The sequence below is a fragment of the Ictalurus punctatus genome, chromosome 28 (assembly GCF_001660625.3).
Source record: "Ictalurus punctatus breed USDA103 chromosome 28, Coco_2.0, whole genome shotgun sequence".
In the NCBI taxonomy this organism is placed as follows: Eukaryota; Metazoa; Chordata; class Actinopteri; order Siluriformes; family Ictaluridae; genus Ictalurus; species Ictalurus punctatus.
The window spans coordinates 9,075,958-9,102,728 of NC_030443.2; the positions used below are offsets into that span (position 1 = coordinate 9,075,958).

Below are 26,771 nucleotides of genomic sequence, written 5' to 3' on the forward strand. Positions count from 1 at the left end.
GGTGCTGCCAGGGTCTCATTAGAGTCAAGGAACTTCTCTGCTTCTTGTGGCGATTTAAAATTGACAGATTGTGTCAATTTGAGCTCAGCTGGGTAAATGAGAAATGGCTTAAGAGCAAGGATGATCAGCTTCTTTCGGATTTAGTTGAATTCCATCCACTTCTTCGCCATCTCGTTACTGAAGTCAGGAAAGAAGGACAGGATCCGCTCTTTGTACCTCACGGGGTAAGCCTTCCTCTCATCTCTCAGAATTGCTTGACGATCTGCGTAATCAAGAAGTTTGAAGATCAAAGTGCATGATCGTGAGGGTTCAATTTCCCTCCTGCTGTAAAGGTGATGTGCTCTTTCAATTTTGATCTCACAACCAGCCAGGGAGAGTATTCACATAGGTAAACACGTCTCGAGAAACCAAATCAGGTCCGATCCGTCTTCGGATTCTGGTAAGCCCATTAACCTCAAGTTCGAATGGCGGCACCTAACTTCCATTTCTGTTATTTTTGCAAAAAGTGATACAATATGCTGGTTGTGATCTCTAATGTCTTGAGCAATGTTTTGCTTGAGAGCCGTGAATCAAATCGGGAATTCACTTTTTGCAAAGACTTCCAAACTCTTCAACATCACATGCAAGACTGCTGACGGATTCATTAGCCTGCTTGATTTGACATTTCAAAAGCCTAGAAGTGCTGTTGTTGCTCTGTCAGAGCCTGTTTCACAGAGATACGATCATAGTTTCTTTAAGGATTTACACATCCCATTTTTGTTGCAGATTTGTTGGATGACATCTAGTTATCAAATTAACAAAATTCTTAACATAGAATTCCTCAATTTATGAACTTTTTGGGGATTTGAGGGTGAGTCTAAAAAGCTACACCCACATCGCTGTTCGAGGTCATGTGACTTGATCACTGATAGTCTTGATCAACATGATAGGCTTCATCATCAACATAAATAGCTAAAATAAGACACCTACTTGCGTAATGCCTTGGCAGGTCTGCAAAGTCCGCTGTAAGTCCCCAATGTGGCGCCAATAATGCTAAACGCCTCACAGCAAAGTCAATGCTCCATCTAGGTATTTATATTTGGATTTTGGATCCAAAATTATGGATTTTATGGATTTTGGATCCATATCCAAAATGTATTTTGGCCAGATTTTGGATTTTATGGATTTTATTTATGATTTATTTCTTCATGAACTATTGAAGAAGAGGTTGTTGTAATCCCATGACATTAAAAAAGTATATAGACACTGTAATGCTTTCACACGTTTTGGCAGTATCCACATAATACTTGTATATTTGCTACTCTGGCTATACAAGTCAGATTGCACAGCTACTAATCACTTCACACATGAACTAATACTTTAGCAATTAGCATGCTTTAGTAATTAGCATGCTTTTTTCCAACATACTGACATTACTGAAATGCCATGTCTTTTAAGTGAAGGGATGTGACTTTTATACAATGACTGTATATATGGGTGAACATCATAACAGGCATTCAGTGAAGCCAAAATTTGTCTGAGGCCCTCTAGTGACTGGCTGCAGTTAAATTTATTTTATTTATTTTTACTAACTACTTACTGCAGGTGACATAGCTAGATGAAAATCATGGAGAACAGTGATTCCCCCCATCCCCCTGAAAAATTGGTTGTGTTGAGTGTAAATGGGAGCCATGCTGTCTACTCAGTCCATACAGTCATTGTATTTATAACGTTAGGTAGGCCAGTGCCAAATTTGGTTATGTTTGGTTCCATGATTTTTGAGTGCTCTTGATAATGAACATTATAATGAGAATGATCTCTTAATTAGTAGGCTAAACTAGAACACAAAAATAAACTAGAAAATACATAGCCCCATGCAGCTATAGTCTCACTGACATCTAATGGCTGTAATATGACAGCACTATTTCTAGACTATAATAGTCAAGTGATCAGCAAATTTGGAATGAGTGTGCTAGAATCTGTAAAATAGGAAAAGCGTGTAGCTGAAAAATAAAAAGCAACTGTAAATACTAAAAAGAGAAATCTAAAATTATTTTTAACTTATTTCATTGACTTACATTATATAACCTATATTAATGACTATTATCAGTTTGGGGATTTCATAAGAAAGACAATTTCTTAGCTATCTAAATAGCTATCTATTACTGATCATGTAGTCTAATTCATGATGACCTTTCAGTTGCATCAAAGGCAGCAGTGAAAGTCCTTTTTGTGTGATTATAACAGTCTCTCATTTGTTTATATAAATTACCCACGTAGTTATTGTTGCTCATGTACAGTAGATTACTGATAGCTACTGATAGTAGATTAGGATAGTAGATTAGGATAGTCTTTTTTTCATTGTAGAAACATTGTTAAGCTGAGAACATTGCTAAGAAATACAATCACCGTCCACTTTAATAGGAACACCTGTACACCTGCATGATCATGTATCCAATCAGCCAATCATTTGGCAGCAGCACAGCCAATTTGGCACCAACAACCATGTCATGGTTAGCCACAGAGATCACACTTTTTTCCCATTCTGATATTTGATATGAACATTAACTGAAGCTCTTGACCTATATCTGCATGATATGTATTCTGTTGTTGCCGAGTTTTTTTTTTTTTTTTCTTCGGCACTACTGCCTCTGGCTTGCTCATTAGGGATCTAGATCAGCATCTGGATTACTCTAAACGTGCTTTGTGTCAATTGTTGAAACCACTATACAAATAAAATGGAACGGAGTTAAATTAAAGAGATTACACTATTACACTCACTCTCTTCTGATTCCTACAGTTTACAGCATGTCACAATTACTTCAGTATGAGTAAAATAAAATGCTTAAAAAAGTGTACCATCCATGTCCAGTCTCTTGATGATGACCTCCAGCTCCACCTCATTGGGCATATAGCCCAGAGATCTCATGGCCATGCCCAGCTCCTGCTTTGAGATGAATCCATTTCCATCACGATCAAACACTTTAAAGGCCTCTCGGATCTCTGTGGAGGTGCCACACACATGATCAGTTTCTTCTGAAACTTAAACTACTGAATTGCACTTTAAGTGTTCATGTAAAAGATGCACTTAACTTTTTTCCTTGGAAATGTGGGCATAAACTTAACCTATGCCAAGTAATGAACAATACATTTGTGGTCATGTTTGACATGTTTTACATCTGCACAAGACTAAACAAAATAAACTAAAATGGCAGTAGGTTAAGTGGTCTCCACAGATTTAATCTGCCACTATCGATTATTAAATTTTCCTCAAAACAAGTCACTTCTCTGCATATACAGTCGCCTCCGAAACTATAGGAATGGCAAGGCCATTTCATTTGTCCATGCTTTACACCAAAGACATTTGGGTTTAAGATCAAAAGATAGATATGCAACAAAAGTTTAGGATTTCAACTTTTATTTCCTGGTAGTTACATCTAGATGTTTTAAACAACATTAAACATGTATCAGACCACCCAATTTTTAGGTGAGCAAAAGTATGGGAACAGATAAGTCTTGAAGTAAATAACAGTTAATATTTGGTTGCATATCCCTTGCTTACAATAACTGCCAATAACAATTAAGCCTGTGACTCATTCAGTATGTTTACATGGACAACAATAATCCAATATTAACATGATTAAGACAATACTCTGATTAAGAAACTACCATGTAAACAGCAATTTTTAATTATTTAATAATCTGACTAAAGTCATACTCGAAGTAAACACAAATTGAATTAAGATACGTGGAGTATTCCTGTTTTAGCCGCATTATCGGCGTGCGTTACAGACACGTACACACCTTAATCACACTATTAACGTCGTGTGAGAGTTTTCACCGCATTTTGCGGCAGGACACGTACACACACGGCAGTGCTCCACCATTTGACGGCAAACAAGACAGCACGTCTGTGGCTGAAACCACGTACTTACCTATTATATAGTATCTGAGCTACTATATAGTAGGTAAGTACACGGTTTGGGACGCAGCCCACGGCTTCAAGCAGTCGACTATTTGCACGTATAGCATGACTAATAATCAAATAACGAAAAATGAAACACCCAAAACTGTATACGGTACCATAATGAAGACTAACTGTATGTTGATGCGTGAAATTCTGGAGGGAACGTCAGACGGCGTGGCGTGGTGACGTAATGATGTGTGCCGTTAATCGCTCTATGATCTATAACGTAAAATGGGAACATGAAAGGAGTATTCAAAAAGCAACTCATGTAAACACCTTAATCACAATATTGTCTTACTCAGAATAAGGTTAGTAATTAGATTAATGCTGTCCATGTAAATGTAGTCATTGACATCAGTAATTTGTTGGTTTCTTCTTTTGTGATGCTTTTTCAGGCTTTTGCTGCAACCTCTTTCAGTTGTTGTTTTTTTTGGGGGGGTTTCTCCCTTCAGTCTCCTCTTCAGGAGGTGAAATACATGCTCCACTGGGCTATGGTCCGGTGATTGACTTGTCCAGTCTAAAACCTTCCACTTTTTCCCCAGTCCTTTCTTGAGTTGGCAGTGTCTTTTGGATCATTGTCTTGCTGCATGATAAAGTTCCTTCAAATTTAGTATATCTCCATCTGAGCAAGTACTGATAGTCCCAAAGTACTTGGCCACCTTAATTGCTGCTTGCAGCTATATTTTTAGGGTAAGATTGGTTGACAATAGCTCATGCAGAATGATTAAAACAACAAATTTATGCCATTACTGTTTCTGTTCTTCTACTGAAAATCGCACTTCGCAACTGAACTGTGCAGGTCAGCTCAAATGCTGATTTTATTTAGTGAATTTATTTAGTAATTCCTGGACCCTGTCAACACCTGACACTATTCTTAATCATTTTTAGATGAGGGTAAAATTTGCATCAGATGCAGCAGATAGGTGTTGATTTTAACCCAAGTTTCAGTACTGTGAGATGAAGCAGCACTGTACAGTGGCAGTCACTGTTGGTGTGGATCTGCTGTTAATTCTAGATAGTATGAAAATAGTGTAGTAGTGTTCCACCTTCCGTTTCAATATTATTTTTTATAGTTCTTGAGTTTGACACATGTTTTAGAGCATCTTACAATTAGATGGTCTTCTTTCTGGCCTTACACAAGCCAAAATCTTTGATAATCCATATATCTAACTGTGACACTCTCCCACAGTTTGGGCAGATTATGAGGAAGCTGAAGGCAGGCTTGGAACAACTCAAAAGGTGCTTTATTCTTTATCTTTTTCTTTTGTTTATCAGCATTTTTATTTCAATGAATGCACAAACACCCACCCCCACCCACACACACGGTTCTGTGCTGGTGTGCTCTCTCTCCAGGCCTTCATCTCTCCCCTTTTATCCTCATCACCACTCACTGCAACACAGAACATTAGTATCATACATTAGTATGATTACATTAGTATAATTCGCTGCAGATGTGCCATCCTTAACTGTCACCTTCTCTGGCTTCACCCTCCATTCACAAACCTGTGCTCAAGCACGCCCCCGCTTCCACATACCCCCGCTGCCAAACTCAGGCCGGGGAGCCATCCAGATCCTGGACTGGATCTGGCACTTACTTTTTATTAAGATCAGTCAGTGGGCTGGTGATATTCGAATAATTAGGTACAAACCTATGATAATAGCCAGCCAGTCCCTGAAAATGTTTCACCTCCGTTTTGGTCTTGGGTCTCAGGCAGGCCGGAATTGCTGTTGTCTTATCAATTTATGGCTGCACCTGCACATGGTCCAAGTGGAAACCCAGATACCGTACTTCCACCTGCCCAATTGCATACTTCTTTGAGTTTGCCATGAGTCCCACCCACCTCAGCGATCTCAGAACAGCCCTCAGATGCTGCATTTGCCACTGCCAATCATTATAGATGATAATATCATTAATTTAAGCAGTGGTATAAACAGCGTGCAGATGGAAGATTCTGTCCATGAGTCACTGGAACAGTGCGGGGGCCCCAAACAACCCAAAAGGAAGGGTACCACAACCACTGGGGGTGTCTCATTGTGGTGCTCTATAAGGTTAGTGCAGCTGGGTAGAGGCGAGGACATGTCGGAAAACTCCGCCTGTAACTTGGCAATGTCCGTGATTTGGGATGGCAAGAGTTAGTCTCTGTAAGGGACCGGGGCTGGATTGAGACACCATTTTTAGATCTACCTCTGGTCCCTCTATGGTTTGACGAGGTTACAGTGGTAATCCTGCCGCACCCCACCTCCATCCTTTCTCTTAATCTCATAGTCGACATCCCCAACCCACCGTGTGACCTCAAAGGGCCACTTGTAATTTTGAGCTCGATGGGGGTAGCTAAACGAGCACTTTATCTCCTAGCCAAGTACCCCCGTTATACACTCAGGACTGACATTCCTGTGCCTGATGCAAATTCTCATGTGTTATGTGGCTACGGTGTAGAGTTTTCTCTCAGGTCAAGAACACTGAATTTTGAATCATGCAGCGAGGCTTTTGCCCATACAATAATTCAAACAGGGAAACTTACAGATCATGTATTTAAGTGTTTGTTTAAACCATTCGACCAGCTCCTAGATCTGTGGATGTTAAATGCTAGTGCGAATCAATTTAACCCCAAGCAATATGTAAATCTTACCTAATTTTTGTGACATGAAAGACGTGCCTTTATCAGTCAGGATCTTTTTTTGATTCCAACTCAGGAGATAAGACTGAAGAGTCCACAACATTACATGTGGAGATGTTGCAGAGAGGCACTGCTTCCAGGTATCACATTGTGTAGTCCACTAGAACTAACACAAAGCGATGTCCTCGTGCAGTCCAATCTAATGGCCCAACGAGGTCCATGCCAATTCTTTGGGAAAGGGAATTCGATTAATGGAAGTGAGCATGAGGAGGCGGGGACATGTATGAGCGCTAGTTTGTGAATGGAGTGCAGAACCGGAGAAGGCAAGTGGTAAGGAATTTACACCCATGGAGAATTCTTTTAATAACTGTTCTCTGTTGTAGTGAGAAGAGGCAAGTATAAGAGGAAAAGAGATTTGCACCTCAAGAGAGAGGAGAATGCTGAAAAGTGGAAAAGGAAAAATAAAGAGTGCTAAGTGGATTCAATACTGCCTCCGCCTTCCTTCTCACTGCTGACCTAAGGGAGTGTTACACTGGTGCTGAAACCCAGGAGAGAAGGAAGTTGCCGTCATGGAGTCCTCACCACTGGCAGACCTCATGCCATCCCTCGCCAACCTCCACCATACCCAACATCAGGCCTTCCTCCAACTGTGTCATGACCAAGAGCAATATCTGCTCAATGCAGTTCTGCTCACAGGTAGAGGACCAGCGGGTGCTCCAGGGCCTGGTACAGCAGGCTGGTATTCCAGGCCCCACACTGCACTTGCCAAGATGATGTTATGGACCTCATCGGGTCATTAGATTGATCTGAATGAGGGCATTGCTTTGTGTTAGTTTTAGTGGGCTACGCAACACTCGGAAGCAGTACCTCTCTGCAATATCTCCGTACAAAATGTTGGGGAGGCACTCTTCCGCGTTATTTCCCGAGTCATTTATCCAAAGTAATCAAACACCTCTCACCAAATGTAAAAACTAATTGACCCCTGAAACATAAAATCAGGATGTGCCACCTTTAGCAGCAATAACTGCAAACAAATGCTTCCGATAACTGGAGATCACCCTTTCACTTACTTCTAGGACTAGGACTTACTCCTATGCTTCAGATCATTATCTTGCTGCATAATCAGTTGCTCTTGAGTTTCAATTTACGGACCGAAGACAGGAAATTCTCCTTTAGGATTTTCTGTTAAAGAGCAGAATTCATGTTTCCCTCAATTATTGCAAGCTGCTCAGGCTCTGAAGCAGCAAAGCATCCCCACACCATCACACCACCATGCTTGACCAAAGGAATGATGTTCTTTTTGAGGAATTCTTTGTTTGGTTTACGCCAGATGTAACGGGACCCCTGTTTTACAACAGTTCCACTTTCGACTAATCAATCCACAGAACATTCTCCCAAAATGTTTGAGTGGTTTGCTCCTGTAGCCTGGTCTAAACATTGCTTTACTGAGCTCCAAAATAAAAACATATTTCTACCATATTTATGTAGTCACTGCTCCATATAGCTCATCAAGACCACACACGGTGAACAGAGCTGCACATCTCTGCTGTGGTTTGCAAAAAGAATTATTTAGTTAATTTGTATAATATTAACTTGTATGGTCATTTAGCATATTTCTCATTGTTCTTAAATTATTGTTCTTTATTGTTATTAAAAGAAAATCCAAAGGTCATTAAAATGAAATGCTGATAAAAGGACCATATAAGCACTGGTCCAGCTTTATAGAAGATTCTGATAGTGTGTTCAGTGAACTTAACTTCAGGGAATTTAACAAACCCAAAAACTATAGCCTAAAATAAAAGTTTCTTGAACTGGGAAATACATTTTTTAAACATAGCTACCTTGCCTATATTAGAGAGAAAGCTTTCCAGATAGTTGCAGAGGACATCTGGCTCAGGAGTCAAATAAAGTTATCTAATAAAAATAACCCAAATAAATAAAAATAAAAATATCCAGTGTTTCTAGGGCATAGTGATATGGTTCCCTTTCAAAGGGAACTTCGATGTTGCATTTAGCATAACAGTATGGGAGCACCCTTGCACGCATGACCGGTATCTGAAGCTTTAAAAATCATGCCTCTACTTATAGGCCTGCCATGATCAGGTGACGTGGCAATTAAGTGCGTCACATGATATATATATGGCACCTGTGAACCACGCCGCCAGCCTTATTATCTTCAGCGAGACTGCATGTCCATTGTTTGTGTGACAAAAAACCCTTCATTTCTACTCTATATTTTCTCAAAATCTCCAAATTTTTCTATCCCTTTTTTAGGAAAAAGAAAAGAAAATAGAGGGAAATATTGAGCGAGAAAGATTTCTGAAAGTGTGTTGCGCCTTGCTCCCGTTTCATCACGGGAGGAGACGGACACGCTTTCTGTGTGAAGTGTTTGGGCGTGGAGCATGCTACAGCAGCCCTCGAGGGGTCTGACTGTCAGCATTGTGAACATTTCACGATTAGGCAGCTACGCTCTCGGCTCGCTCTCTTCTCGTCCGAAGGGAGTTGGGTTTCAGAGCCTCGCGGATCTGGTGAGCAGCACGGCTATATAGCGATGCCAAAGGTGGAGGAGGCGCTTGCGAGCCACCTCTCTCCATCAACGGTAGGTCATTTAGGGAGGCCAACTTTACCTTCTAAGCCATGTAAGGCCACCTCGGCATTGGTGGGTAAAGCCTATGCGGCAGCGGGTCTTGCTTGTGGGTCACTGCATACAATGGCAGTGTTGCAGGCCTACCAAGCAGACCTGCTGAGTGAGCTCGATACTGGGGAGGGAATTGGGCCAGAGGCAGTGGCAGAGCTGCACCGCGCCACAGATTTATCTCTCCGGGTGACCACGCAAACGGCCTGTCATATCGAACGTTCAATGGGTAGCCTGGTTGTGGAGGAGAGGCACCTATGGCTCAACCTCTCAGGGATGGGGGATAAAGATAAGGTCTCCTTGCCGAACGCCCCTGTTAAACCTTCCGGCCTGTTTGGCGGCGCGGTTAATGCCATCGCCGACAGGTTTTTTTGAGGCAAAACAGCAAACGGCGGCTTTCAGCCAGTTCCTTTCCCTTCATGTCGAGTTCGCCCGGGCCTCCATGAGTGGAGCCCGGGCCAGCGCTAGTGCGAGGGAGGTGCAGAAGGCGAGTGTGGCGGCCCGCCTCCCCCCGCAGAAAGCCAGGGGGACCGGGCGGCCACAGCCACAGCCTGCTAAGAGGCCTGATCTAAGAATGATCATAAAAGCAAAGCAAGCTAGGAAGGAACGGTCCTGATGGGCCACGGAGGGACGTATCAGGGGACATGAGGTCATTATGGCAGTTAGCCCCCAGTGCTACTGTAGGGCCTGCCCTGGCCAAGGCCATCCCACGTTTTCAGCCTTCTCTGGTCAGCGAGCTGTCACAGGGAGCCGGAAATCTGATGCTTTCCCTCGAACAAAATTTGTGGAAAAGCTAACATCACTGAAAGACCATTTGGCAGCATGGAAACTACTGCCAAATGTGTCTCCATGGGTTCTGTCTACCATAGAAAAGGGTTACCAGGTGCAGTTCAGAGCTCAACCCCCCCGATTCAGAGGTGTGCTCACCACAGTTGTCAGCACAGAACAGAGCCCAATGTTAGCGCAGGAAGTAAGTTCGCTTTTGGACAAAGGGGCCATAGAACTTGTACCCCGTTCCCTAAGGGAGGGAGGTTTTTACAGCCGTTATTTCCAGGTCCGCAAAAAAGATGGGAGTATGTGGCCAATTTTAGATCTGCGTCATCTGAACTGTACTCTTCGGACATACAGGTTGAAGATGCTGACGCTCAAACTTATCATGCCACAGATTCAGTCCGAGGACTGGTTTGTGATGATAGATCTGAGAGATGCATATTTCCACATAGGAATATCGCCCAGTCACAGGAAGTTCCTGAGGTTTGAGTTTGGAGACAACACATACCAATTTCGGGTTCTTCCCTTCAGGCTAGCTTTATCCCCTTGCATCTTCACAAAGTGTATGGATGCTGCTCTGGCTCCCTTGCGACTGTAGGGTATCCGTGTACTAAACTACCTGGACGACTGGTTAATTCTAGCACGATCCAGGGACATCGAGATGCTGTTCTCGCCCACATGAGGAGCTTGGGGCTCAGGTTGAACCTCAAGAAAAGTATGCTTTCTCCAGTGCAGAGGACAACTTTTCTAGGTGTTATGTGGGATTCTACTACGATGAGGGCATTTCTATCCCCAACATGTGTAGGATCGATCTTATCACCTCTGAGCAAGATAAAGCTAGGTCTGGGCATCCCCTCCAGAATCTACGAGAGACTGTTGGGCCTTATGGCAGCAGCAGCCAATGTCATACCATTGGGCCTATTGCACATGAGACCATTTCAGTCATGGCTGAAAAGTCGGGGGCTTCATCCAAGGATGAAACCTCTGAGAGTAATCAATGTCACGCGGCGATGCCTACGTGCTCTGAGTATTTGGAGGTGCCCGCAGTTTCTAGTACTTAATACTTATGTACATGTCCTTTTTTGTTTGTTTTTTATTTTTAATAAATTTCCAAAGATTTCAAACAAACTTCTTTCACGTGGTCATAATGGCATATTGTTTGTAGAATTTTGAGGAAATTAATAAATTTAATCCATTTTGTAATATGGCTGTAACATAACAAAACGTGGAAAAAGTGAAGTGCTGTGAATACTTTCCGGATGTACTGTATATCTTCTGATATATTAGTATATCGACCTCTTAAGCCTCTATTTTTTCTCTAAACTCAATTAACTACTCACTCTAGCCTATGCTGTATTCCCTTATGTTATCCTGCTTGGTGATATTCAATATACATTTTGACTCTGTCTGTTCTAATGCCAGTGACCTTACATCAATTTTGGATAATTTCAGTCTTGTACATGTCAACTTTCCTACTCACTAACATGGTCACACACTTGATCTTGTTTGCACTTCAGCAATTTATAATGGATCTGTCTCTGGCTCACACATTGCAATATCTGATCATAAACTGTTAGATTTGATTTCCCTCTTCCTAAATCTCCTCACAAAACTACTATTAATTATCACAATGTTAAATTGTCATGCGGCTCCTTGGTATAACATCAGCTCTGACTGCTTAAACAAATTGGCAGACGTCTTGAGCCTGCCAAGAATATAGAAAAAGTGTAGGAAAAGTGGCCTGGAGGTGCATTACCAAGATTTCTCTGTTCACCAACTGAAATACAAGTCTGCTCTTAGTGCCACACATACAGCATACTACTACTACTCCATAATTAGCACTGCTAAAAGTAGACCTAAGACATTATTTTCTACTGTTAACAAACTTATTAAACCTTCAGCGCGTCATATTACTGGCTCATTTGACCTCTGCAACTCCTTCCTTCACTTTTTTGAAAATAAAATAAACTGTATTTATGAAACATTTTCTTTAAACTCTTCAGATGTTTCCTCTACCTGGTCTTCACCTCAGATCATAAAACGTGTCCTCTCTAACTCTCACCAGTCCATCCTCTGTTAGTGAGCTAATTGGTCAAACTAGCTCATCTACTTGATCCAGCACCTACCTCACTACTTAAAAGCTGCCTATCGGTAATCTCATCTCCTATTGCTCACTTGATCAACTGTTCTATTTCTTCTGGCTCTGTCCCGCTATCATTCAAAATGGCTGCGGTCACTCCTATTTTAAAGAAATCAGGGTTTGATTCTTCTGTTATGAATAATTTCAGACCTTTCGTTTCTAAGCTGCTTGAAAAAGTAGCCTTTCTCTAAAAATCTTCTTGATCCCTATCAATCTGGTTTTCGATCAGGCCACATCACTGAAACAGCACTGTCAAAAATTACTAATGAACTCCTAATTTCTGCTGATTCTGGCTGTCTCACTGTTCTCATCATGCTTGACTTTACAGCAGCCTTTGACACTGTATCTCATCACATACTTACCTCTCAGCTATCAGCTATTGGCAGTATGTGTAGTACTATGTCTTGGTTTATATCGTATCTCACTGATAGACAATTTTTCACTACTATCCATAACTTCAAATCTTCTTCGTGTTCTCTCTCAAGGTATCCGTCAAGTCTCTGTTCTTGGACCACTTCGGTATAATATATTCAGTGGGAGAAATAAGTATTGCATGCGTTCAATATTCAACATATTTTTTGAAGGTGTCATTACAAATAAAGGCTTTTCCACTAAGTATTAAATAAATTTCAGTTTTCACTTTTTTCCTGTGTCATTCCACTTTATTACATATAACTTTATTTATGGACTTTAATGTTGTGAATTCTTTATGTTTGCAGATTTCTTGAGTTAATACTAATGTCTGGTGAAATTTTGGAAATATTGGAAATATATTTACTGATAAAAATGTTTTAATACTTATTTCCCCCACTGCATGCAGGAGAACCGAAGCTATGTATTGCTTTTGAATTCTGCAATATAATATGGCAGGCACTAATGGTGAAGAAGGATGTGATGCTGTAGCACTGCAGTGCTTTATTGTATCACTACAAAACTTGAACACTATCCCTGCATCCCAACTGGCATACTATCCGTACTAAATAGTATCTGAGATTAGAATTTGTGTGTCCCAAATCGTAGTCTGCTGTAATGGGTATCCCAAAGCTACCCTGATGGTCTACTATTTCCAGCAGATTTTCAAAGTGTGGATCCATGGACACTCTAAGACCTTCGCAAACTTATTGTTGCGAAACATATTGATGGAATCGGATACAGATGTATTTCAAAACTTCTGAACTTCTTCCAGTAAGCGCCATTGGGGCCATCGCCCGCAAGTGGAAGCAAAGTCACTCTGTTATTAACCAGCCACACACAGGAGCTCCTCGCAAGATTTCGGACCATGGAGTCAGAAGAATAGTCAGAAGAGTAGCCCAGGAGCTAAGGGCCACTCTGAAAGAGCTCCAAAAACACTTGGAGGCAGCAGGTACCATCGTCATACAGTAAACAATAGGAAATGCATTCCACCGCCATGGCCTCTATGCATGCTCACCCCACAAGACTCCATTGCTAAAGAAAAGGCATGTCGAAGCTCGTTTAAAGTGTGCTACAACTCATTTGTAAATTTTGACAATAAACCTGGTTTGCAATGGGGGTTGAATAATTTTGATTACAACTGTAAATCAGTGATAGCACTCAAACTGACAATTATTCAGGAAGAACAGCTGACTCCACTACCGTCAGGCCCTCTACCTCTCATAGCTATGATGCTCATGCTGAGTTAAAGGTTGCCACACCTCTTGTGCAGCTTGGTAACTGTTTGGTGGATGAGATGGCTAAAGCCTCTGGCATACTTCTTTTTTATGCGCTAGCATATGCGCACAGTCATATACAGAACCTTTAAAAGTACACTCTATTTGACATGTACGCATACACAGGTGGTAGACGCATGAGCATTATGACAAATTGCACTACAAATCTGTACTACAAGAGTCAGTACAGAGCAGTAAAGCAGGTCTTCTGGTGTGAAGGATGACAATGAAGAAAAATCACAACACCACAAAGGACAATGGAGGAGAAAGGCATGCTGCTTCACTTTTTGTTACTAGAGGAAGAAGAAATAAAAATAAAAAAAAGCAAAAGAGAAGATGGTCTGTGTGACCGCTCAACCAGAAAAAAGCTATTGTTGAACTATTTAAATTGCTTTTGTTTGATTTGTTCATTGCAAACAGCTGAAAGTCTATAAATTTTTACAATAAAACTGATTTGCAATGGGGGTTGAATAATTTTGATTGTAACTGTATAACATTTATTTATAAAGTACCTACCATGTGAGGTATCTTTAAAAAAAATCCTGTCATCTGCTAACACTAATGTTGTTCCACACCTGTATGTTCTTTTGAGGAATACAAAATGAGAGAGTATTCAGTCTCACTCACCATTCATTTATTTTATAGAAAAAAAGATGCAATGATAGTGAATGGTAACTGAAGATAAAAGTCATACAGTTTTGGAACAATTCATACAGGTTTGTTCAATTCAGCTCACTCTTTTTGTAGTGTGAACAATGTTACATACACTATATCATTTGCAAAGTAAGCCTGGTTGAGTTTATACTTTAGAATTTAGAATGTTGTGTTATACTGGTCAAATTTGACAAATAAATGTTTAATTAAAATGTTAATGTGTGTACAGTTGCTTTATGTTTATCATTTGGTTTCATTAGATATATTGACCTCAAGTAAAGTGCTCCTGGAGCAAGGGGTAAATATAGTTTAAAACAAATAATAAATGTAACATTTTTAAAAATAATTAATAGTCCAGAATAAATTAAATTCAATTAAAAACATTTAGCAACTATAGCACATTTGTTTTCTTAAATAATAATATTATTTTCCGTTACATCTCGTAGCTTTTCAATTATACCTACTATTTTTTATTAATTGTTTTGACTTGGGGTTACTATTGCATTGACTTATTTTATTTATATCTAATCAATTTTATATGTCATGGTACCATGTCATGTACATGGTAGTTATTGAGATGTACTTAAATTTTTTACATACATTTACTCAATTCATTCATACTCAAATATCATATGTCTGATTTAACAGCTTAAAAATGTACTCAATATTTTTAAGTGTAAAAATGTTTCACCCCCCAAAAAACTGTACATTATAGTTAATTTTTTTTAGCATGAAAATTAACCTCTACCAGAAGTGATGGAAGGGCCAAAGTGTGGAGAACGAAAATATCTGTCCATGATCCAAAACATAAAAGCTCATCTGTGAAACATGGTGAAGGTAGTGTCATGGCTTGGGTTTGCATGGCTGCTTCTGGAATAAGCTCACTAATCTTTATTTATAATGTAATTTATGATGGTAGCAGCAGAATGAATTCAGAAGTTTACAGGAACATTTTGTCTGCCAATTTACAAAGAAAAGCATCCAAATTAATTGGGAGAAACTTTATCATGCAGCAAGACAATTATCCAAAACACACTGCCAACTCAACAAAGGACTTTATCAGGGGGAAAAGTGGAAGGTTTTAGACTGGCCAAGTCAATCACCAGACCTTAAACCAATTGAGTATGCATTTCAACTCCTGAAGAAGGGACTGAAGGGAGAAATGCCCCAAAACAAACAACAATTGAAAGAGACTACAGTATCTAGAAATGTATCACAAACCAAGAAATGAACAATTTGGTGATGTCAGTGAGATGCAGGCTTGATTCAGTTATTGCAAGCAAGGGATATGCAACCAATTATTACAACCAATTATTTAATTTACTTCAAGACTTATCTGTTCCTATATTTTTGCTTGCCTAAAAATTGTGTTCTGGTGCTTGGAACTTGGAAGTTGTGGCAATTATGCGCGCCCATTGTTGCTGGCTTGCATTCTAAGATGCTGTCAAAAAAGGAGAAAAGACAAAAGTGCTGATATTCTTCACAGATCACGGAAATGATCCTTCAACTCTTCTCTCCCCAGTATCTTCTTAGGCAACATTCAGTCTGGATAACAAACTTGACAAACTTAATGCGATAATCACATTTCAATAGGATATACGGAACTGCTGCCTCCTGGCATTCTGTGAAACGTGGTTACACACAGCAGTGCCCGACATGGCCACCACACCGGTGAGATTCTCCTTTTTTTTGTCAAGACAGAACACTAAACTCTGGTAAGAGCAGAGTTTGGGGCATGGACGTTACGGTCTTAGCAACACACTACTACCTAGATCTCGAACTGCTCGCAATTTGTGTGCCCTTTCTACCTCCCCTGACAATTTAGCTTAGTCATCCTTACTGTAGTCTACATTCCACCTCACATGGACAAAATGAAAGCATTGGATGAATGGTATAACACCATTAATGGTCTAGAAATTGCACACCCTGAGGCTGCTTTCATCGTTGTTGGGGACTTTAATAGGGCGAACATGAGGAAAGGTCTTCCCAAATACTACCAGCACATTAATATTCCCACATGAGGTGACCAGACCTTAGATCACTGCTATTCAACAAAGGTGACCAGGTTAGCATATTACTGTTATCTACCTACAAACATACAATGCCTCGAACTGGAAATAATGGTTTTTAGAGCAGTTCACAAATGGAGTTAGGATGCTATCTCCAGACTGCAGGACTGGTTTGAATCCACAAATTGGCAAATGTTTCACAATGTAGCAGGAGAGAACATAAATGAATACACACACGCTGCAATAAGCTACATCAACAAATGCACGGAGGATGCTGTTCCAACTGTCATTTCCAAACCAGAAACCATGGGTCAATGGAGAGGTGCAACATTCAACTCTGGGGACCTGATTTCTTTACAAGAAGTCCAGGTTTGACCTTAAAAGGCTATCAGATCTGCCAAAAAAGACTTCAGGGACAGAGTGGAGTCAGACTATCATGGTTCTGACCCCAAACGTGTGTAGAGCAGTGTTACATCAGGAGACGTATTGTGTGTGTGTGTGTTTGTGTGTGTGTGTGTGTGTGCACGTGCTCTCTCTCTCTCTACCTTACCTATAATTGTGTATACTGACCATAACTTGTCTTCCTACAGCGTATGTCAAATTCTAATCAAAGGTTGATGCGATGGTCTCTGGTAGTGCAAGGATTCAACTTGGACATACGCCACAAGAAGGGTACAGAAAACATCTTAGCAGATGCCCTCTCATGAGCTCATGCTTAGTTGATGGTTAAAGTAGTCAACTCTCTCCCTCCCACCCCCTGTTTCACTCTCACAGGTCGCTCCGCCCTAATTCACCGTGCTGACGTGCTGCACCGGGATTGGAGAGGAGAAGATTGGGCGTCGTTTAAAAAGGCGGAAGACCGATGTGTCGGAAGAACGCGGATGTGTGGTTTATCTGTGATTATGTGCATACTATTGAGTAGCGGATATTTTTCCTGGCGTTTCAGTGAGATCGCTTGATTGTTGTATTGTGTGTGAGTGAAAGTGAGTGGTAGAATCTTGTGTTGTCCCATTCCCCCCGTTTTGTTTTGTGTTGTGGCTGAATGTAGGCCTCCATTGTAAATATATCTCATTGTAAATATTTTCTCTAATAATCACGAAAGCGTAGGGGCTGGGTGCCATTTATTTTTTGGTGTATCTTTTGTTCGCTGTTTTTGCCTCAGTTAGGGAGTCAGGTAAGACTCTGTATTTCCTTTTGAAAATACCTTTTTTTTTGTTAGGTAATTTAAACTGATACGGGACAAGATAGTGACTGTTCTGTTTATCATTTTGGCCTTGCCCAGCCCTGAAGACATTTGCTTTCTTATTGATTGTTTATTTTGGATTGTTTCTTTCTTCCTTGTAATCATTAAATCTGTAGGATTTCAAAGATTTTGAAAGGTGTGTCAACCTCATTTTTATTTTTGTTTATAATTTCTTTTATGTTACACCTCAACCCCAGACCGAGGTCGTAACATAAATTGGGGGCTCATCCGGTCCTGTTGTTCAACAGATAAATTGGGGGCTCATCCAGTCCCGTTGTCCCACAAGTAAATTGGGGGCTCATCGACCCATCATAAATTGGGAGCTCATCTGGCCCTGTAAAGTCATCTGTGAAACTCTTCTTGTGGCTGTACGTAGGGTAAGTCATTTCACTACTCTTTGCTTGGCTTATTTTCCTTGTGGTGTGGGTAAAAAGGGTAGGATTGGAGGATAAATATGGAGTTTGATTTACTCTCCTTTACACTATCTCCAAGCACGGAGCAGTTTGAACGTTGTCGCAAAGCTGACTTATTTAAAATAGCAGACTTTTTTCAAATTAAGGTACCGCGGAATGTAACTAAAAAAGTGGTTAAAAATCTGCTACAGCAGGAACTTATTTGACAACAGATTTTGCCTGAGCTGTTTGTCATGATTCATATGGAAGAGGGAGCTGTTGCGCAGATTAGATCTGATGAAAAGCCTCCCCCTCCTCAAATGTCACCTGGAATTCCTAGATTTCCGCTATTTGTCCCACCCAGTAGCTCGTTGATGGTACCACAGTGTGACCCACTATTGGCATTGAGAATGAAAGAGTTGGAATTGGAAGTTAAACGGGAGGAAAGTGAGACAAAAAGACTTTGGTTAAGGGAATTGGAGTTGGAATTGGAACACTTTCAAAAAGCTCACAGTCGGCCTCATCGGGCTGAGGGCTTATCAGATAGTTCCCCAGCATCTCCTTCATTCGCTCAATTACCTGCAGGTCCCGTGCCTGTCTTTTCCAGTCCCATTGTTCCACAGGCAGAAAACTTGCCAGTATTTGATGTCAGTAAACACATTAATTTGGTACCTGTATTTAGAGAAGCGGAGGTGGATAGCTATTTTACAGCTTTTGAACATGTGGCAGCTACATTGTAGTGGCCAAAAGAGATGTGGGCTCTTCTGTTGCAATGTAAGTTAGTTGGCAAAGCACAGGAAGTTTGTTCTGCATTGCTGGTGGAGCAGAGCCTTATTTATGATGTGGTGAAGCAGGCTGTTCTCCGTGCTTATGAGTTAGTGCCTGAAGCATATAGACAGAAATTCAGGGCCCACAGGAAATCAGACAAACAAACTTTTGTGGAATTTGCCAGAGAGAAACAAACTCTCTTTGATAAATGGTGTACTGCTAATAAGACAACAAATTTTGGAACTTTGAAAGAGCTTGTGTTATTAGAAGATTTTAAGAACTGTCTTCCGGAAAATCTAGTCATTCATTTAAATGAGCAGAAAGTGATGTCTCTTTCTGCATCCGCTGTACTAGCGGACGAATTTATATTAACACATAGGACTGTTTTTTATCCAGTGTTGAGAAGTGATAAGTCTACTGTTCATGGGGTTGACAGGCAGGGAAAAGGCTATCAGATCTGCCAAAGAGACTTCAGGGACAGAGTGGAGTCAGACTATCATGGTTCTGACCCCAAACGCATGTAGAGCAGTCAGCATACTATAACAGACTACAAAGGCAGGAAAAGCAGCGATGTGCCTACGTCTGCCTACTTACCAGACGAGCTCCATACATTCTACACTCACTGATGGCCTCCATGGACGTGTCCTGAGGGCTTGTGCTGACCAATTAGCAAACCTTTTCACTAACATCTTTAATCTCTGTTTGAGTCTGACTCTGGCCCTCACATGCTTCAAGCAGACCACCATCATCCCTGTCCCCAAGAAAACGGTTGTCTCCTGCTTGAATGACTACCACCCTGTAGCACTGACATCATTGATCATGAAGTGCTTTGAGCATCTCGTCAAATTTTCTCGTCAAATCTCGTCCACACAGACACAATAGCGAGAGCAGCCCATCAATGCTTAGAGTGTTTTGCTCCGCTTAGAGGGACCGAACTAGCTACATTAATCTCTTCAGCCAATTCATCAACTTGCATACTAGATCCCGTACCTACATGTTTGTTTAAACAGATTTGTCCAGGAGTAATTGAACCACTTCTAAATATAATCAATTCTTCCCTAAGCACTGGCTATGTACCTAAATCACTTAAATTAGCAGTTATTAAACCCTTGATTAAAAAACCTGATCTTGACCCGTCTCAATTGTCCAACTATAGACCAATATCAAATCTCCCCTTCATCTCTAAGATTTTAGAAAAGGTTGTAGCAAAGCAGTTATGCTCGTACTTAGATAGGAATAACATTCATGAAATGTATCAGTCAGGATTTAGACCTCATCATAGCACAGAGACAGCGTTAGTTAAAGTAGTAAATGACCTGCTACTGACTTACGATCAGGGTTGTGTCTCGCTGCTTGTGTTACTCGACCTTAGTGAAGCTTTTGATACTATAGATCACACTATTCTACTTGATAGATTAGAAAATGTTGTTGGTATTAAGGGAACAGTCCTCTCCTGGCTCAGGTCTTATCTGACCGATCGTTATCAGTTCGTAGATGTAAATGGTGATTTCTCCATGCGTACTGAGGTTACTTTTGGAGTTCCACAGGGTTCTGTTTTAGGCCCACTGCTCTTTACTTTATATATGCTACCCCTAGGTCAAATTATTCGTAAACATGGAATTAGCTTCCACTGTTATGCTGATGATACACAGTTGTATGTTTCAGCGAAGCCAGAGGACAGACAGAAGCTTAGTAAAGTTGAGGATTGTGTAAAGGACATTAGACATTGGATGTTAATTAACTTCCTTCTACTTAATTCTGATAAAACAGAAATACTTTTATTAGGCCCACGTGTAGCTAGAAGTATTCTTTCTGATCACATGGTTACTCTGGATGGTCTTTCTGTTTCATCATGTACAGCAGTTAAAGACCTTGGAGTGATTATTGACTCCAGCCTATCATTTGATGCTCATGTAGATAATATTACTAGGATAGCCTTCTTTCATCTCAGAAATATTTCTAAAATAAGAAACATATTGTCACTATATGATGCGGAAATACTAGTTCATGCATTTGTCACCTCTAGATTAGATTACTGTAATGCCATACTGTCTGGATGTTCCAGTAGGAATATAAATAAGCTCCAGTTAGTCCAGAATGCAGCTGCTAGAGTCCTAACTAGAACTAGAAGATACGACCATATCACACCGATATTATCAATACTGCATTGGCTCCCAGTAAAATCTCGCATTAATTATAAAATACTTTTATTAACCTATAAAGCACTAAATGGTCTCGCGTCACAATATCTAAGCGACCTTTTGGTTTTATATGATCCGCCACGCCTACTTAGGTCAAAAGATGCAGGCTATTTGACAGTACCTCGAATAGTGAAGGCTACAGCAGGGGGAAGAGCTTTCTCTTATAGAGCCCCACAGTTATGGAACAGTCTTCCTATTAGTGTTCGGGACTCAGACACAGTCTCAGTGTTTAAGTCTAAGCTTAAAACGTATTTGTTTACTCAAGCCTACCCTGACTAGATTCTGTTCTACTACTTCACAGTCATAATTATCTTTTTTCTCCCTCTCTCCTTTCGCCGAGCCCCACACGAATTTATGGAGATACTAGAGATCCAGATCCTTTCTGCCTCTGGATGGAGCTCAAATCTTCTTTAATTCCAGACTGCTGGGACTACGGCTGCTCCTAACGCCATACAGACTTCATATAAATCCATAATGAACTTTTTCACACTAACTGTTGTTACCCAGATGAGGATGGGTTCCCTTCTGAGTCGGGTTCCTCTCAAGGTTTCTTCCTCTTAAAACATCTTAGGGAGTTTTTCCTTGCCACCGTCGCCACTCAGTGGCTTGCTCAGTTGGGATAAATTCGCACCTTTAATATCTGTATACCATGTTGATATTTCTGTAAAGCTGCTTTGAGACAATGTCTATTGTAAAAAGCGCTATACAAATAAAATTGAATTGAATTGAATCAAAGTCTCTACTTTCTGCAGAGGTTTATGAGGTTTGGCATTTCCACTGACATCATGTCAAAGTTGTACCGCTGCACCATAGAGAGCATTGTTCATGTCAAATATGTGGTTTTGTGATTTGTACTGCCAGTGTTTAAATCTGAGCCTTGTCACAAGCATTTCAATTTCCAGTGTACCTTATGTAATTGTGCAAATGACAAATGACGATGACAAACGACTCTTGACTCTTGACAAAAGGTTCTGTGTTTTATTTTGTTTAACATATCTAGATGTAAATACCAGTAAATAAAAGCTGATATACTAAACTCTCATCTCATATCCATCTTTTGATCTCAAACCTAAATTGATCAAATGAATAATGGCACTATCCCCACTATGTTTTTTTAATGTGTGTTTTAGGGACTGTCATGGACTTACATGGCAAAAGAATATTATTATTATTATTATTATTATTATTATTATTATTATTATTATGTGGTCTTTGACTGCCATCAAGAGGTCAACTGTTAATGAAACATCTATGTGGAATATAATTTCACCATTGTGAAAAACATGAATTCTTATGACATAATTGATAAAAGTCTAAAACATATTAAACAGAATTGGAATTGTGTTGAGGGCATGCAGTTTATCAGTGTAGATAGTCAATGATTGAAATGTTTGTAGTGTCTGTAAACACTGAATTTATGTATTAATATGGGAGTTTTCTTGTTACCATACCTGTACTATTGATATTGACTCGGAAGATTACCCGTCTCATCCTTGAGCCTTGTCATGATGCCTAATGCAACCAAAACCATACAGGACTCTGGTAGCAGAGCAGTGGCAGGGATGTCTAAATGCCACCCCCTGCAACTAGACCTCGGGTTAGGTGTTACTAACCCAACATTTCTCCTTTCTCCTCACCCAGAGCCAAAAGCTGCTCTTCTTAGCCTATTCAGCCAGGTCTTTCAACACCTTCCACTGGTTTGCTCTAGTTACTCCCATAACTCTCAGGAGGTGAACAGTTAATTTTCCTAAGCATCCTACTCCTAACGGGTAGATGGTGGTTCTCCAGCCAGCCTCCCTGCACTCAGTGATAAGACCTGAATACTTCAGCCTCTTCCTCTAAAAGACAGCTTCTCCCACGGGACAGTTAGCTCGATGAGGAGCACTATCTTAGGAGCACTTAGGTCACTATAATGGGGCAGAGACTTATGTTATTGCTGATTTCACTAGCAAACTAGAGCTTCCTGCCAAGGTCGACTTTCATTCTCCAGTCCTGGGTGAAAGGATCTAACCGTGATGGAACTCTTGTTGGGTGCTCGTGTTGCCCCACCTTCTCTGACGAATCGGATATGCTGACACCCTGGTGGAGGAGGACCTCTACTCATGACCTGTCTACGATCCTCCAGCACATCGACCAATATGCTCAGGTCGCCACCAGTAGTGCCCTTAGGAGTAGGGACATCACGAGAACCGATACTTCGGTACCAAGTCGGTACCAACATTCTTAAAACATGACAGTACTTGTTTTTCTGCAGTAGCGTAGGTACTAATTGTAATGAAGGTGCAATTCTTCCGGACCTGATAGGGGCAGAAAATGCACGCAAGTCTTCTAGTCGGTCCACAAGTGGTGAAGAAGAACAACAACTACAAGCACACGGGAAAAACTACAGAACTTTAGCTCCGCCCCAACTCGTTGAGAGGAAAGGGGGTAAGAGTTAAATATGGAAATACTTTGCATTTGAGGCGGATGACAACAAACATATAATTCATGCTCTGAAGCCGGTGTGCAACTGATGCCATTTCAAACAAAGCGAGGAAACACCTCAAATTTGGCAAAGCACCTGAAAGACTGTTATATTTGTTTGAGGCAGCTGGCATTGTTGCAGTGAAACCAGTTAATGTTATGCTCCATGTAATGTTTGCAATAGCCAGTTATCTGTAACGCCGTTAACGCACTGCAACGTTATAAACTACCTCCTAATGGGCCACCATGCATCGCCATTCAGCCCATGTCCTGTCAGCAAAATGTAGCCTAATGTCACTAATGATTATTGAAATTTTAATGGTTTTAATAAATCTTTTTGGCCTGCCACCATATCAGTGAATTTGAACTAATGCTTGCATTCAGAGTATAAGGGGTGTGTGTGTGCGTGCGCGTTTAGGACTGCACCTCCACTGTAGCCACCACTCATTGTCAGACAGTGTTTGATAATTAAAATATCCCCCCTTGCTCTCTCTCTTTTTTGCCAGTATCAGCCAGAGGAGGATGTCCTCCAGGAGAGTTTTTAATTTTATTATTTTATTTTATTTTTATACCACACTGTGGTATCGACTTTGGTATCGAGTATTGTGTACTTTTGGTGGTATCAGTATCGACTACTAGATTTTTGGTATTGTGACATCCCTACTTGGGAGAGCACAATCTTGCAGCCTGACAAATCTCCAGACATGCATTTAGATTGCTGCAGAGGGGAACAGCATTCTTCCTGACCACCACTGGTGCATGGTCAGTGGGCAGGGGCGAATGTTGTATGTTGCCCTGATAAGAAAACTAAACTTTGCCTGTCAAATTTTCCACAGGTCTGCCATGCTAATATTTCTGCCAGCAACGCCATATTGTCCAGCCCCCTTCTCCTGCTTGTAGCCCATGCTGATGGATTGCACTGGCAGCTGTAAGATGTTCTTATCAAAGAGACCAATTTCAGATAGGCACTTTCGGATGAAAGAGTTGGCTTTCCCATCTTGCTAAAGTTTGTGAACCATTTAAAATTTTCTAAATGGTTGTGAAGATCAGACTATGCGTTGTGAAGATCAGACTATGTTTGATCCCTGTTCTTTAAATAAAACAGGGATCAAACATAGTCTGATCTTCCCAACGCATGTTTGTGGAAATATATCATGGCACAAAAAAGGAGATTTCTGACGACAGTCAGATAGATTGTGTACAACCCCAATTCCGAAAAAGTTGCGACAGTATTGAAAATGCTAATAAAAACAAAGAGGAGTGATTTATAAATGTACTTTGACTTACAAAAAACATTGTGTGTTAAAATCCCATGAGATTAGTAGTTTCTAAAATATTCAGACAAGCCCTTCTCATACCAACCATGCCACGGTTAAAGTCACAGAGATCACATTTTTTCCCCATCTTCAGATCTTTGATCTGAACATTAACTGAAGCTCTTGGTCTGTATCTGCATTATTTTTTTTGCATTGCAGTGCTGCCACATGACTGGCTGATTAGGTATCTGCATGAATATGCAGTTGTATAGGTGTTCCTAATAAAACGGACAGTGAGTGTATATAGTGGTGCTTGAAAGTTTGTGAAGAAAGAATTTTCTATATTTCTGCATAAATATGACCTAAAACATCATCAGATTTTCACACAAGTCAGGACTTTGACTTGGCCATTGCAAAACATTAACTTTATTCTTCTTTAACCATTCTTTGGTAGAATGACTTGTGTGCTTAGGGCTGTTGTCTTGACTCTGCATGACTCACTTTCTCTTGAGATTTAGTTCATGGACAGATGTCCTGACATTTTCCTTTAGAATTTGCTGGTATAGTTCAGAATTCATTGTTTCATCAATGATGGCAAGTCGACCTCACTCAGATGCAGCAAAACAGGCCCAAACCATGATACTACCACAACAATATTTCACAGATGAGATAAGGCTCTTATACTGGAATGTAGGGCTGCACGATTATGGCCAAAAGGATAATCCCGATTATTTATCACAATTATTCATTGATTTTAGGGACAACATATTTTTATTGTACTTTCACATTTTTATAAACAGACCGCTGCTTTCACCTCCATGTTGTGCTACATTCCTGCTAATTTGCAAATCTTTGCATCAAATTAGACTGATCCTTAAAGTGCATCATCTCATAGAAGCAAAATATGAATAAAATTGTACCCAAAATATAGGATAAGTAAAAATGCCATCAACCAAATGAAAATATGCATCAAATATAACAATATGGAACTAAATGAAAACAATTCAGGTGTATGCAGAAAAGGCAATAACAGTGTTTACAGGAGGAGAGACGGAAGACAATTTCTTTTAGGAGATTATAAAAATTTAGGAGCACAGTTGAAGTTTAGTGGGGTTTTTTTTAGAGATGGTGGCATTAATGTGCCACAATATAACACACAAGTAGGCATGAGAAAACCTGAGCTTGTCAATTATGACAGAATTTAGGAACATAGTGCGTGATCAATAAAAGATGGTGGTTGTGAGATCGGGAAGTTGAGAGAAGCAGATGATGTTCAGTGTTACAGGGAGTGTTGCAGAGAAGCCATCATAATGGCTTCTCTGCAGTATTTCCACACTTGTTCGGTTGACTGAGGAGATGAAAAGCAGTGTGAAAGTAACTGTTGCGCGGGGTAGATGCATTTTGGACTTCCTGTAGTTTTTATTCCGATTGTATTATACAACTCCGAACAGGTCACTCGCACTGGTGCGAATAAATATTTAGTCACAGTCGCACAAAGTACTTTTCAGTCCCAAATGCGACTGAAATGGTCACACTGTAAAGCCCTGAGTTTATCTGCAAAGTTTTTTCCCGTTCGGCGTGATGATGTTTAATGTCCCTGACAACCTCTGTAGTGCCATTTAGCATCGTGCTAGCTAGTGTCATGATTTCCCCTCGCGCAAGCACTGGAGCTCGCAGAGAAAGTGGTAGCTCGAGCGCTAAAATGCTAATTTTATTTCCAGATTTTGGCATTACAAAATGACGTCAGACCTGCGCCGCTCTATGTGATTGGCTGTAAGTGTAGGAAGTGCTTGATTTGAGTGGAGAAAACAGCAGAGTTTTCTATGAGCGGAGGGCGAACTTTAAACGTCAATATCGCAGTCGATCATGTTCATTTAATCGTGGGCAGTCAAAATCGTAATCGCGATCAATATCTGATTAATTGTACAGCCTTACTGGAATGCAACATTTCCTTTCTCCAAACATAACGCTTCTTATTTAAACCAGA

General features: G+C 40.5%; 1 protein-coding gene across 1 annotated transcript in view; it reads right to left on the reverse strand.

Annotated features, from left to right (window-relative positions):
- Nucleotides 1-26,771, reverse strand: part of cabp7b (calcium binding protein 7b) — a 64,360-nt gene that overhangs the window by 30,293 nt on the left and 7,296 nt on the right. The window contains exon 2 of the mRNA XM_053676850.1: nt 2,839-2,982. Within this exon, the coding sequence (XP_053532825.1) occupies nt 2,839-2,982 (144 nt within the window). The remainder of the gene's footprint in view (nt 1-2,838; nt 2,983-26,771) is intronic.